The following is a 13,713-nucleotide window of genomic DNA, read 5'->3' as shown; positions in this document are numbered from 1 at the left end:
TTTTGCTGTCTTGTTAAAGAGGGGGTGTTACGCTGTTTCACATTTGAAGACATGATGTTACAATGTTGGATGTCCAGACTAAATGTGGGTGAAGTTTCAACTCTGTAGGCAAAAGCTCAGTCAGCTCAGATCAGTCTGCAGGCTGCTGTGAACGCCAGGATTCAATTTTTTCTACACTCTGCACTTTGTGACATCACAAAGGGGTGGGGTTTCTTAAATGGACAGAGCTGTCGTTTCAGGCAGGCTGCACAGAGCACCAGTGTGAGAAAAATGAGGAGTGTTTTTAACTGTAAATGATGCTAAGCTACTCCACAAGTATCACAGAGTGAAATATGAAGCATGAAATTAGCATGATACCCCCCCTTTAAATATTGATTTAATCTTGTTTAGCAGAGAAATTAACACTTACAGAGTTCACTTTCTTTCCTTTTATAATATTTATTCTAACATTTATTTAAATCCAAGAGGCCAGCTGTGATTATTTGAGACCACACTGAGACTAAATGTGTTTTCCTGACAATGTGTGCAAAACAGTCGAGACGCCGCGTCCCCTTCACTTATTTATTTCCCAGTGACTTCTGGGAAAACACTTGGCACTTAGCATCCCTCCATCCACAGCATCCCGAACATCAAAGGATTTGTGTGTGTGGCATTGCCTTCTGCGTGTGTGTGTGTGTGTGTGTGTGTGTTGAGTTGAATGAGCTAAGTGACTGTCAAATTATGTAAGGCTGTGGGATAATTCTGTTGGCTTTTCTCTGCACAGTTGTTTCTTTTTTGATTGTCAGGGCTGGCGGGAGGCCAAAACAAAACACACACACACACACACACACACACACACACACACACTTCACTTTCACCATAATACATCGCTCATTTTCACTTCCTTACCTCTTCTGTCATGACTTCTAAGCAATCTTTCTGTTTCATGCTGACCTATTTTCTTACTTCTTTGTCTCTTTTTCTATTTTCGTCTCTCTCTCTCTTTTGTGTCTCTGAACACACACACGCACACACACACTCGTTTTACAGCAGGTTATATTAGAGCGTAATCTCATTTTGTTCCCTCTGTTGGTATAATAGCCCCAGCTAGATCCTTTTCTCTCTAATTACACCATCGCCTCTGCATTAATACAGTAAAATATCCTGTAAATTATAAATCACACTGTCAACATGCTGTGACAGTAATGGCACGCTGTATCGCTACAGATCGGCACCGGGCTGACTGGCGAGATGCTAAATAAATTAGCGAGTTGATGTGTCATTTCTGTTTGCGGAATTAAAAATAAATGATTCTCGGCGAGAAACAGGAGAAAGTTTTTAACATTACAAACAGAATTTGCTTCCTTTTCTTTGGCTCGATGAGGAAATCCGAGCAGCTGTTTCTGAGTGTTAACAATGAGATTTTGGAGATTCTTCTTTGTTGGTTTCAATTATTTATTTCCTTCTTACTTCCTGCGCACCCTTGATGATTCCCTCCTCCTTGTTGAGAGTGTAAAACGTGCAGCTTTGTCTGTGAAATAGATCCCTGTTTGCACACGGAGAGGCGGACTCCTCGGAGAGTTACACCTCGTCACTGTATCCCTCCATCCTCCTGCTTCTTTGTGTGCACACTCTGTTCAATCTGTTAACTTTACACACACACACTTTATGTTTTCACCTTTTACTCATGTCTCTTTCTGCTTGGAATAAACCAAAATCAGCGTTACTTAAAGCTGGTAGATTTTGGTTCTGCAAACCTCAGCGTCGCACACGGCCTGTTTTCTTCATGTGCTCACAAATTTCCTGTTTTTGCTTTTCTTTCACCCCAACTTGTTACAGCGAGCGGCAGAAAAGAAAGCGCTGTAAATTTGGCGTGCAAAAGACGAGAGGAAGTTGTGTAAAAAAAAAAAAAAAAATCGAGAGCTGCTGTGTTGACACGGCCTGGGTGGGTGCCAGCCGCCCGTTCTTACCCTCCACTTTGACCTCAGCTCAGGAGAGGTGGAGCTTTTCTCCCTGCAACCTGACTCCTCTGCTCCAGATGGTGCTATTAAGGAAGAAAGAAGACAACAACAATATTTATATCCAGTAGATGTATACATTCCCAACTAGATGTGTCATCAAAGTACTCATTAAGCAGGAGTATAGTTTCTTTATGTGAACACATAGAGTCATGGCACAGCACTCACACCCTGGTCCCTTCTCCTGCCTCTCTGCCTGACTCACTCCCACAAGTATGCGAGCAACTCCGGCTCAGTCACCTAATTGATTCCAGATTTTTCCCTCATCCCCTCACTTACCCTGTGCCTCCTCCTCCTCCTCTCCTCCTCCTCCTTCTCGCTGTCTCTGCTGCCTCGCGTTCTGTCCATCCTTCTGAGCTTTCTGGGCCTTAATGCCTGCCACATGCTGTATATATACATCAGTGTAAATGCATAGACATGTATGATGATGTTGTTACATTTATATTAAAAACTTCTATTTATATAGAGCTGTTCCTCACTAGGTTACACAGGGCTTCACAAGAAGGCTGATATCACGATGGAGTATTAGGGCCATGTCCTGATAGTGATGACAAAGTGGTGCTTCATATCTGTGTAACCTTTCCTAAAGTATCGCTAATTAAAGCTGTGTAATGAGCTCGCATTACGACGTAGGAGATCTCGCATGTGCTCGCAAGGTACATGTATGCTATGCTTCCACGTTACCAGGTGTGTCCCACAAATATATCTATAGTTGTATGAAGCCTCCTGTTCGATCATTTACAAGCATAACTTCCACAAGATCCTCATTGTGAAGTTTCACTTCACAGGTTTCTTATTTAAGCGCAGGCGGCTCTTCTTGCTATTTCCCTTCATAATAAAAGAGGCTAAAATTACCACTTTATTCTCATAAAATCACAACTTTCTTCTCTTTATCTCTGATATTTTTCTCTCTATTGTCTCCTTAATACTCGGTTGTAAAATATAAAAAGAATCCATAAATGCCTTCTTATAACTTAAAGTTTTAAAGAGGATGTAAAAGAGGCTAATAATGTAGCTTACTGCAATCTGTGGAGTCATATAAAAATAAACAATTGTCTGCAGGTACCTCACATTGCAACAGTCCATCCTTACTAAAATATGATTGCTCTCATTTGGCGAGATTTTGCACCTGAAGGAGGCCTAACTCGACTTGATAAGCCAACAGTCAAAACTTTAACCAGAAGTTATTAATAATAAGAATAAACTTCACACAGCACCAAAAGGTTTGGCGGACAGTTCAGAGACAGAATTTCCAGAAGGCAACAAAACTAACAGAAACCCAAACTAGGACTGACACGTTAAGACGATATTAAAGCTCCTATGAGGAACTTTGTGTTGCTTTTGGCAGCCTCTGTGGACAAAGTGGTACCTCGTACCTCTTTGATGATCTTGTCATCAAAGAGATGAGAGGTGTTATTTAACAAAAAAGTCTCCTCCTTCATTTTAACATTCACACGTATCACATGCTGCGAGTCTTTGCCGTGGAAAATCTGGCAGCACAAATATCATATCGTCTGACACCTACCCCTCTGGTACAGGCATTGAAAATAACTATAAAGACATAATCAATCTGATGGTTTGCTTTTGTAGCTCGTATAGAGGCCTCAGCGTTAATTTAATAAAGATGAACCAAGAGGACAAAAGATGGAAAAACACAGATGAGAATATGGACGGAGGATGAAAGATGAGGCAAATTAAAATAAAATCACTTGAAACATAAAAGTGTTGCAGAGCCTCTCTTCTGTTGAGTTGACAGGTGTCGCTGAAAAATGTAGGTAATGGTGTCACACTGTACAGCGTGAGAACGTGTGGGTGGGTGTGTCTATGAGTCACACAGAAAGAGGTGGTTGATGCAGTGTGTTTGAAAAGCTGCTGAGGCGACGAATTCAAGAAGAAAGTAAACCAAAAAAAAAATGTTTTTCTTTGTTTTAGGTGGAAAATGAGATTTTACACTGTAAAATTTTAAACTGTAAAGTTTACTTTCATAATCTTGACACGACATACAGAATGTTCCAAAAGCATATTACACTCATTCTTTATTATTAAGAAAGCCTCTGATGTGTACTTACACTATGACATGCATTAACATCAGTATGTTCCTTTTTTAACAGTGTGACCTATAGTGCAGGGTTGTACAATCACACAGTATTCACATACCACTAGATGAAAGGCCCAGTGCGATGCCATGTCCTCCTGCTCCCGCTGTCGGATGCTCCTTGTTGTTTCAGTGACCTCGTCTGATCCCACTTCTTGTCTGGAAATAAATATTTCCCATCAGGCAGCTTGATTCATGTGACTGAAAACAGAACAAAACAGGAGTACTAACAAGCCACAGAGGCCTTTTAGAGCTGTGATTGTAAACCGTTTAACATAGAAGCAAGCTTGTTTTCAAGCTAACTGTAGCTAGCTGACGATTCCACTGATTTATAGCTACGACCAGGAAGCCACTGTTACATAACCGTCAAATTGCTTCTTAGAAATGTATGTCTGAACACAAACAAGCTTATTCTTCAAGTATTAATATTAAGTTATGGAAGCGATTATAAAGTAATGAGGCCTTGCGTCACCCCAGAAGATGAAAAACAGAGATGTTACAGTTTGAGTTTAATAAGCAGTGGAAGATGAGACGAATCCCTTTATTATTTAAACATGGGGTGATGTAACTGATCAGCTTCACAGGGTAGCTATCTGAATGCTTTGCTTTAAACCAGATTGTGCTTCGTAAAGTGATGCTTTAGGTGTCTCCGAGTGCTTTTGTGTCCATTTGTGCCTTTGTTGACGGGGACAGCTCCAAACATAAAACTTAATACTGGAAATATGTGTCTGAACCAAGCCTCGTTATCACTTGATGCTAATCCAATTTGATTTCAGGATTGATCTCAGTTTGCGTGGAGAGACATTTAAAGGGGGGTTTTATGCTAATTTCAAGCTTCATATTTCAATCCGTGATACTTGTGGAGTAGCTTAGCATAATTTACAGTTAAAAAAACCTCAACATTTTTCTCACACTGGCGCTCTGTGCAGGCCCTCATACAGCCTCTGCCTGAAACAACTCCCCACCCTTACAATCCAGCTTTCTTCTGATTGGCCAGCTTTGTGACGTCACAAAGTGCAGCATGTAGAAAAAACTGTGTGAAACCTGGCGTTCACAGCAGCCTGCAGACTGAGCTGAGAAGCCTCCAACATACTTTTACCTACAGATTTGAAACTTCACCCACGTTCAGTATAGACATCCAACATTGTTACATTATATATATGTCTTAAAATGTGAAACAGCACAATACCCCCTCTTTAACACTAAGATAGCTACCAAGAAATACTGGTGATTAGACTCATTCGACATGAAGCATTGCAGTGGAGTTGATGTTGGTCAGCTGAATCTTCTGGAACCATCTCGAGGGATTTAGATCGGAAAAAGATGACAAAAATGGTATTCAAAGAAAAGCATCACATCATTTGCTTCCTGAAGGAACAGATTCAAAGAAATATAATTGGCCAGATATGATGTAAGAAATTGTGAACCAAAGGAACTTGTGCAAGATTTTTCCTCACTAAACTTTCACCAAAAAACAAGGCCCTTTTGACGAAAACATTCAGGAACCTGTGAGCTTTAAAGTTTGCGATCTACTCGGACTACAGCCAATGAACCCAAATTGGAAGCAGATTATTCCCATGGACATGGAGGTAAAGTTCCTGAATAATACAGTAAAAGCCCTCAGAAATGTTCTCTCACATCCTGACTTTAGCAACACTTCCTGCAGTGGAAAACAGCCACACTCAATGTGTTTTTGTTTCCTTTCTTTACATGAATTAATTTAGCTTATATAAACCCACATTCTGCTGTGTAGCTCCTCTGGACGGGCTGCATTAACTCTGGCTCAGTGCCAGGGTATTACAGCACATTATGGCCATATTAACAGCCAGCACAAAGACAGTGAACTGCTGTTAGTATATAGGTAAAGGCTGTAAGTAATCCCCTCTGGGCTCCTTGTTTCTCCCCTGCACACTTTTATTCCTTTCTCCTTTTTATAGAATCTCTTGACTCGGTGTTATTAAGCAAAAAGTGAAGGGAGGGAAACAGTGTGCATGTGTCAATCAATAAGTTAGTTTAAAATCTGCACAGTCTGATTGCTTTGTCAATCAATATTAGTGACATAACTATTACTTCTCTTTTTCTGCTGATCTGAAGCTCACTGCACGGCCCGTGCTTTTATTTTGAAGCAGTCAGCTCTTACGGCCTCTTCATTTTCCTTGGTTACATCTTCATCCAGCACCTCGGGGTGTTACGCTCGTGTCGGTTTCAGTGACGGGCAGCTTGAGATGAGCGTTATCAATTTCTATCACAGCACTCAGGTGACATTTTAAACCTGGTTATCTGCTATTGTTGAGTGCATGACATTTTTGATTAATTAAATCAAGGAAAAGACAGTTGTCAAAGTTGTCAGTTACAGTCAATATTGAAAGATTTTGACATTTAGATAATGTTCTGATTAATTAATTTAATATATAAATGTTTTCCCGTGTTTTCCATTTCAACAGACTCACAGACAGAAACATTTGTTCTCTTCTTATCTGTAATTAAAGGCACTGAAACCAACGTCCACAATAGCCTTCTAACTATGTAAATTAGGGTCTCATTTATATAATATAGCAAGCATATAAAACTAATTCAATTAAAAATGCTGTCATTTGAGTTTTTGTAAGGTTTCCTAACAATCACACGGCAGCTAATTAGCTATTTTACACCCAGTGTTAGCATAGTCTGTGAGCGATTACTGATGACCACAGGTGTTAAGTATTGACCATGGTTGTGGTTTGGATTCGGGAGTTTAGTTGGGGATGTTTATGATCTCTTTTCAGTGTTTAGTCTCCGTAGAGGGAGTGTAGTTCTGCAATAATATCGCACATGCTAACGCTACAGCGCCATCATTTAGCGTTGCATTCTTAGCTTTCAGAACAATAAGGTGCACCTTAGCTAACTTTGCGCGTGTTCGCTAACAGCTAGCTATGGTGTAGATTAGCAAAGCATATTGTAACTTTATCAGTGGCTAGTTCAAATCGCAATGCTGCGCTTGGTGGCAGTATGTAGCATGGAGCTGTTGCAGTTTGCTGCGCCAGTTTCCAGTTTCTGAAAGTGGAAGTAAACAGCAGCCCGCCAAAAGCAAACCGCCGCTTCTTTAGCTGCTCGAATGCTGCTGCCAATTTTTAACCGCCATTGTGACGTTCAAGCGCTTTGCATTGTGGGATACAGAAGGCTTTTTTTTTGGCATACTACATCCTATATTTTCAGTATGTACTGCTGGTGAAGTGTGCGATTCCGAACACAGTCATAAAGATCTACGCTGCACTGACTGTCATGTGTTATGGGTAGAAGCAGGCAGATGTCAATCAAACTGACTTGAGTAATGATCTCAACAGCAGTTTTTGAACTTGGTTTTCTAATAATTGTGATGGTTTGTTTTCACTCAGAATGTTTTATGAGACTCTCAACTTTGATATACAAACAGTTTTCCGATTTCAAGCGGAATTTTCTAGAAGCTTGAAGGTTTTGTCGACCCATTTGTGAACACATCCACTCAGACATATCATCGTCTTTATCCCTCGTTGTCCCTCTGTCTCTGTTTCCCTTTTCTGTACATGTACAGCCTTTAATCTCTCTTTCTTTCTCTTATTAGTAAAAACACATCAGCATGCTAAAACACATTACCATGCATAAGCACCGCAGGCATCACAGACACACACACACACACACAGCAAACAGAGACCAACCTCTGCTCAGACATGCAGCAGGGCAGCTAATTAGTAAAGTGGCATTGGGGTTTGTGTGACATCACATACACACAATGTTGCACACACACACACACAAACGCTACTCAGTATGAGCTCATAGCCTGCACACTGCAGAGACGCCGCTGGACGCCAGGACTGCTGCTGCTATTGATCCAAGACAAATGAGCAATCGAGGGAGGGAGGGAGGGAGGGAGGGAGGGAGAGAGAGGAGGGGAGGAAGGAGACGTGCGGAGAGGGGTCATCGTATGCGAGACAGAGTGTTGTCACACCTCGACTCCCGCCTTCAGATCAATACCATCTTCATGTTTGTTAGCACAGATAGTAATATTGTGGTGAGTGGTCACTCCCTCTAGTGGTGTGGGACCAAAACAGCCAGGGGACAAGAAGAGTTAAAAGATGGATGTAAAAATAAGAGAGAGGAAGAGATGGTTTGGTACTGAGAAAAGAGAGATAGAGAGATGGAAAGAAAGGGTGAGATACAGAGGAGGAGAAGGAGAGAAAGAGAGGTGGAAATATAGAGAGTGGTAGCAGCGACCCAGTTCCATCACTGCTTGTTTGTGTTTGTGGCGGCGCGGCAGTTAAGAGCATGGAGGCACGGGGATGGAGGGGATGGGGGGGTCGTGTAAAATAAACACACATTTGTGAGGACGTTACCTCACTCACTGTACACACATGCAGCACTCACACATGCAGAGTGCAGGCACAGAGCTCACATGCACAGTAAGGCACTTTGGGATTCAGTTGTCACACACACCCTGCAGGCAGGGAGATGAACACACACACACACACACACTTTCTTAATGGTTCTGATGGTTTGTGAAGCCTGATGTTCGTGTATATTTGGACAAATATTATTTGTCAGACTTCTTTCTTAATATCAACAACTTTTTTTAAACACTGTTTAACTGCAGTAATTTATTTCATTCACATTTGATGTCGACAATAAAATGTCAAATTTTGGTGTATTTGATTTAGAGCTGCAACGATTAACTGATTAATCGATTAAGCGATCAAATTAAGTTTGATAATCTATTGTAATTAATTGTTTTTGTGATTTTTCAAGCAAAAATGTCAAACATTTTCTGGTTCCAGCCTTTTACCATTCAGGAATTATTTTCTATGAAAAATTTTCTTTTTTTTCTTTCATTATTTTTCTTGTTTTTTTGAAAATGAAAAGTCTTTGCTGTCCAAACTTTTGGTTTGACAAAAAAAAGCAATTTGCAGACCTGGCTTTGGGCTCTAGAAATTGAAATGAAATTGTTTCACAACTTTCTGACATTTTATAGACAAAGTGATTTATCAATTAATTGTTAAAAGGTAAAATTTTCTCTGATTAATAACAAAAAACATAGATCAACACAGACAATATTGTATTTTTGTAAAATATTTTCACCACAGACTGTTGCTTCACTGTTATATTTATAAAATCTAAATATTTTTCCTCATATGACAGGACTCTGGTGCTTCTCGCTTCCAATTTTTCTTCACTTTTTTCAAAGTAAACATATGGGTGTTAAACACGTCCGCCTCTTTTTAAAAAATCTGGCATTTTATCACTGAAAATCAGTAAACAGCAAAAATGATGAGCTTTCAGTTTAATCTAATTGAGGCTGATTGGATGCAGTTCCTTTAAGATCTCTCAGGCGTGATGCGGTTTCCTGCGGCTCAGCCTGTGATGAATGATGGATCATGGTGCTGTAAAGCCCTCCTGCACTTAGCTGTGCATTTAGTGTCTACAGCGCGCTTTTCCCTCGGGCCATCTGTGTTCCTCCTCTGATTAACAGGCTGTAAAAAAACTCCAAACATGGTGGTCGCTGACTGGATGTTGGTGAAATGACGCCTAACACACACACATACCCCTGCAGGATTTTGCAGCTTTAATGTATCAGATAATTGTTTTATTTCACACTTCATTTTCTATATTTATAAAGTGTGAGTGTGGCGTCGTGCGTGCGTGCTTCTGACCTTGTTTGCTTGCGAGAGTGATTTGTCACACCTCGTGTTGTTGTGGTGCAGTGAGCTGGCTCTGTGACAGCGACAATATAAACAGGAGCGTCTAATGTGGAATCCATGTTTACCGGGAATCTAAGCATGTTGGGATTTATGAATCACATTGAACCTGCTCGTTCAGGAGCAGAAAGAGCACGTGCAGGAATTAGGGGAGCAAATGTGGAAAAGTTTTGAGTCAGTTTTTCGGGATGCGGATTCGGGATTATATCTATATCCATATACTATATTTATAGATACATTTCATTACTGTCTAACATTACCCTGAGTTATATCAAAATGCAGCACACCATTTTTATCTTGACTTTCTTGTGCATTTTTAGGCGCAATTACACAATTTAAAGTCCTATCTACCTATAATTGAAAGGTGTACACAGTGTAGATAGTTTGATTATTATCATTATTAATATTATTGATTATGTTATTATTTCATTATTGTCGTCTGTGTTTTATGTATCACATGATTACTCTTTTCCTCACTCTGACTCTTGAGCTGCTGCAACAAGTGAAAAACACCCAGTGGTAGATCAATAAAGTTACCGTAATGTATCGGATAATAAAGAATCAACACGTGTTTTGTATCATGTCGTATCGGATCACTTGGTGTCTTATCTTATGGTTTTGTATCGCATCTTGTCATATTGCATAAATCTTATATTATCACATCTTACTGTATTGTTTATTATCGTATCTCATATTATTGCATCTTATATTATCTTATCGTTTAGATCGAATCATATGTTTTATCGTTTGTTATTGTATTTGATCATACTGTATCATTTCTTATCATCTTCAGATAAGATAATTCTGTATTGATCCCCAGAGGGGAATTTCGGTGTTGCAGCAGCACAAAGACAAAGTAGCAAGAAGGCAAATACAAATAGAAATAAGAATATATAAAATAAATAAAATAAAATAAGATGTATATACAACTGGTTTACAAAAGTGACAAAAGTGACAGTTATGGGATAAAGTGACATGTACGGTTAATAGCAGCAGCATTTAGCTGTATGTAATAGTACAGTATAATACTGTATGAGGTATAAGGTATAACATAAAGTACAATATAAGGTGCAATATAAAAGTGACAAATAAATACAGTATGGTGTATTACAGTATGTATATGTGTATAATGTAAAATATATCATACAGTATGTATTGTATATTATCGTATTGTATTATCATGATCATTTATTTTTGGATTTTATATTATCGTATCTTGTCGTGTCGTATATTACCTTATCATTTGTTATCAGATCATATATTTTCATAGCGTATATTATCTTACAGTAAAGTATCGTATTATATGTTAATGTTTGGAATATTAACATATCGTAACGTATCGTAACGCACCGTATCGTATCATGCGTTATCGTATTGTATATTAACGTTTGGAATATTAACATGTTGTAATGTATCATATCGTATCGTATCATACGTTACGATATGTACGTATGTTAATGTTTGGAATATTAACATATCGCAACGGAACGCAACATAATGTAATCGGAATCGCGTTGTATCTTATGTCTTATCGTTTCTTTTGTTTCATATCAGGTCTTATCGTATCTTGTTGTGTCTTTTTGAGTCTTATTGTATCTCATAGTACCTTAATGTGTCTTATTGTATCATATCACATCAGGTCTTAATGTGTCACATCGTAATGTATCGTATCTTATCGTATTTTTTCTCAGCGTGTCATATAGTGTCTTATCTTATCTTACTGTATTGTATCAGCTGAGGTGTGTGTGACACAGTTTTGGAGAAACGGGGGTCAAAAGCATTCGTTGGAGCCGGTCCCGACGAGAGTGAATGAACCTGGGATGTGGAGGATTGGCAGAGTGGGGGGAAGACAAAAAAAAAAAGTTGGTGGATTTTTAGGTGTAGCAGAGAGAGAGGGAGATACAGAGACAGTGAGAGCTAATGAGCTGGATTTTGCTGGATACTTGGCATTCTGCTCGTGGTGCTCGCTCTCTCTCTCTCTCTCTCTCTCTCTCACTCTGGCTAGAGCGAGCAGCTTCCTGTCTGAGCCCCGAAGCAGGAGTAAATGAGGGGTGGGGGGGGTGGGGGGGGTGGAGGAGGGAGTTGTGTGTTAGAAGCAATAGAACAGAGGAAGGAGGAGGAGAAGGAGGAGGAGGAGGGTGAGGGGCGGGGGGGGGGGGGGGGGGGAGGAGGAGGGACCAGTGTTAGAAATTGAATGCCAGGGCGCCATGTTCTCACCGCCAGCGTTTCCATGGTTACGGGGCAATTCTGGCGAGTAAGGATATTTCATTCACTGTGGTATGAAGAAGAAGAAGAAGAAAGAGGAGGGAAATATCAACAAAGAAATAAAGAAAGAGGGAGAAATGAGAGAAGAAGAAAGAGGTGGAAAGAGAAAAAACCTCCACTGGGGTTGTTAATGCCACCCCTCCCCCAGGCCATCCTCCTCTTCCTCTGTCTCGCTCACTCCCTTTTTCTTGTGTATTTCTGTGATGCTTGGTTTGTTTGCCACCACCCTATAAGCAAACACAACACCCACCCACAAGCCTCCAGTTTCTTCCAGGAGCCCTGCAGGTATATGGCAAAGAACAAAGAGAAACACTGTTAACTGGCTCCTCTGCGTGTGTGTGTGTGCGTGAACGGTTTTGTGTGTGTTCAGTTTTTTTTGGGAGGACGGCGATGGGGGGGGGGGGGGGGGGGGGTTGGTGCCAGGGAAGGGTCGGGGGGTTAAAGAAACCAGGGGGACGGAGGATTGTGACCCGTGTGCGGCAGATTTGACCATGTTTGTCTTTTGACGCTTAAATTTCCCTGTAAAAAAAGATGTTCAATTTCTGCGTGTACGAACCTGAACACGCAAGTATGTGTGTTGGCCTGCACACACACACACACACAGACACACACACTCTCCCTCTGCAGCTAACTGGAGCTGACAACTGCATGGGGTTTGACTGGGCTGTCGCTGCAGCCAACCTGACAGCTGTACAGCCAAGCAGCCTCTCTCCACACACACACATAAACACGCACACGCACGCACACACATCTTCATCTCCGGTGTCGTCTCTGATCTGACGTGCAGGTTTTCTAATCAGCACATGCAGCACGTTTTGACGGAGCAAACCATAAACACATGTAGTTAAACGCTGAATCATGTGTTGTTTATTATCCGCAAGCTGCTGTGTGCAGATGTTTCGCCGTCACTGGAAATATTACGACTTTGCTATTTATTATTAGCGAGACAATGAAATGTGGAGATGTATAATTTGATGATTGTTTCTCTGCTTGTCTTTCAGTGTCTGAGGAGGGGCTGTGGGAGTGCGGGCTGTCCTACGAGTGCCGGACCCTCCTGTTTAAGGCCATACACAACCTGCTGGAGAGGTAAAAGCCAGCGACATTACCCAGAAGCACTTCATTAGCTGCACAGTGAGGGCTGCCCAATGATATGCAGGGACTATGAAAACATGTTACATAACAAAAATAGTTCCCAAGAAGGTAATGCATATTAAACAAAATATACACGCTCCGTTTATTGCAGAAAGATATCTTAGAATAAAACCTCCCCCTGCATGACGCATTTTAAAGTAGCATCTTAATGTATAATAACTGCTTCCTAATAGCTTTAATTATGTATTAGTAAGTAGTGTTCTGCAATGCACTTGCAAAAACAACACACAGAAGAGTGAATACTATAAAAAAAAGGGCTGCACAGTAAATTGCGATGTGCACATGTGCAACGGTCACATCGCAGGACGTGCAGTTCGTGAGGCAAATTACCTGCAACAAGTGAAGCTGCTACTTTATTGTTGCTAGGTGCAAAAGGAGTACTTGGCATATTTCCATCACTAATCTACAACAAAAGGAGCCTTCATGAGCGAACTGACACTGAGCTGCAGAGTCTGCGTCACCTGCCCGTTAACTGTTAACAAGCACGCGACCATGTTAG

The 13,713-nt window shown here is 40.7% G+C and overlaps 1 protein-coding gene across 5 annotated transcripts in view; it reads left to right on the top strand.

Moving 5' to 3' along the window:
- Positions 1 to 13,713, top strand: part of LOC138601930 (mediator of RNA polymerase II transcription subunit 13-like) — an 88,094-nt gene that overhangs the window by 40,250 nt on the left and 34,131 nt on the right. For all 5 annotated transcript variants that reach the window (XM_069673251.1, XM_069673249.1, XM_069673250.1 and 2 more), the window contains exon 3: positions 13,064 to 13,148. In XM_069673251.1, the coding sequence (XP_069529352.1) occupies positions 13,064 to 13,148 (85 nt within the window). The remainder of the gene's footprint in view (positions 1 to 13,063; positions 13,149 to 13,713) is intronic.

Source organism: Semicossyphus pulcher, unplaced genomic scaffold, assembly GCF_022749685.1.
Source record: "Semicossyphus pulcher isolate SPU_LCO1_2020_fin unplaced genomic scaffold, fSemPul1.0.p SCAF_22, whole genome shotgun sequence".
NCBI classification, from domain to species: Eukaryota; Metazoa; Chordata; class Actinopteri; order Labriformes; family Labridae; genus Semicossyphus; species Semicossyphus pulcher.
The sequence above is the reverse complement of the archived record's forward strand: the minus strand, read 5'-3'. Positions and strand labels throughout refer to the sequence as shown.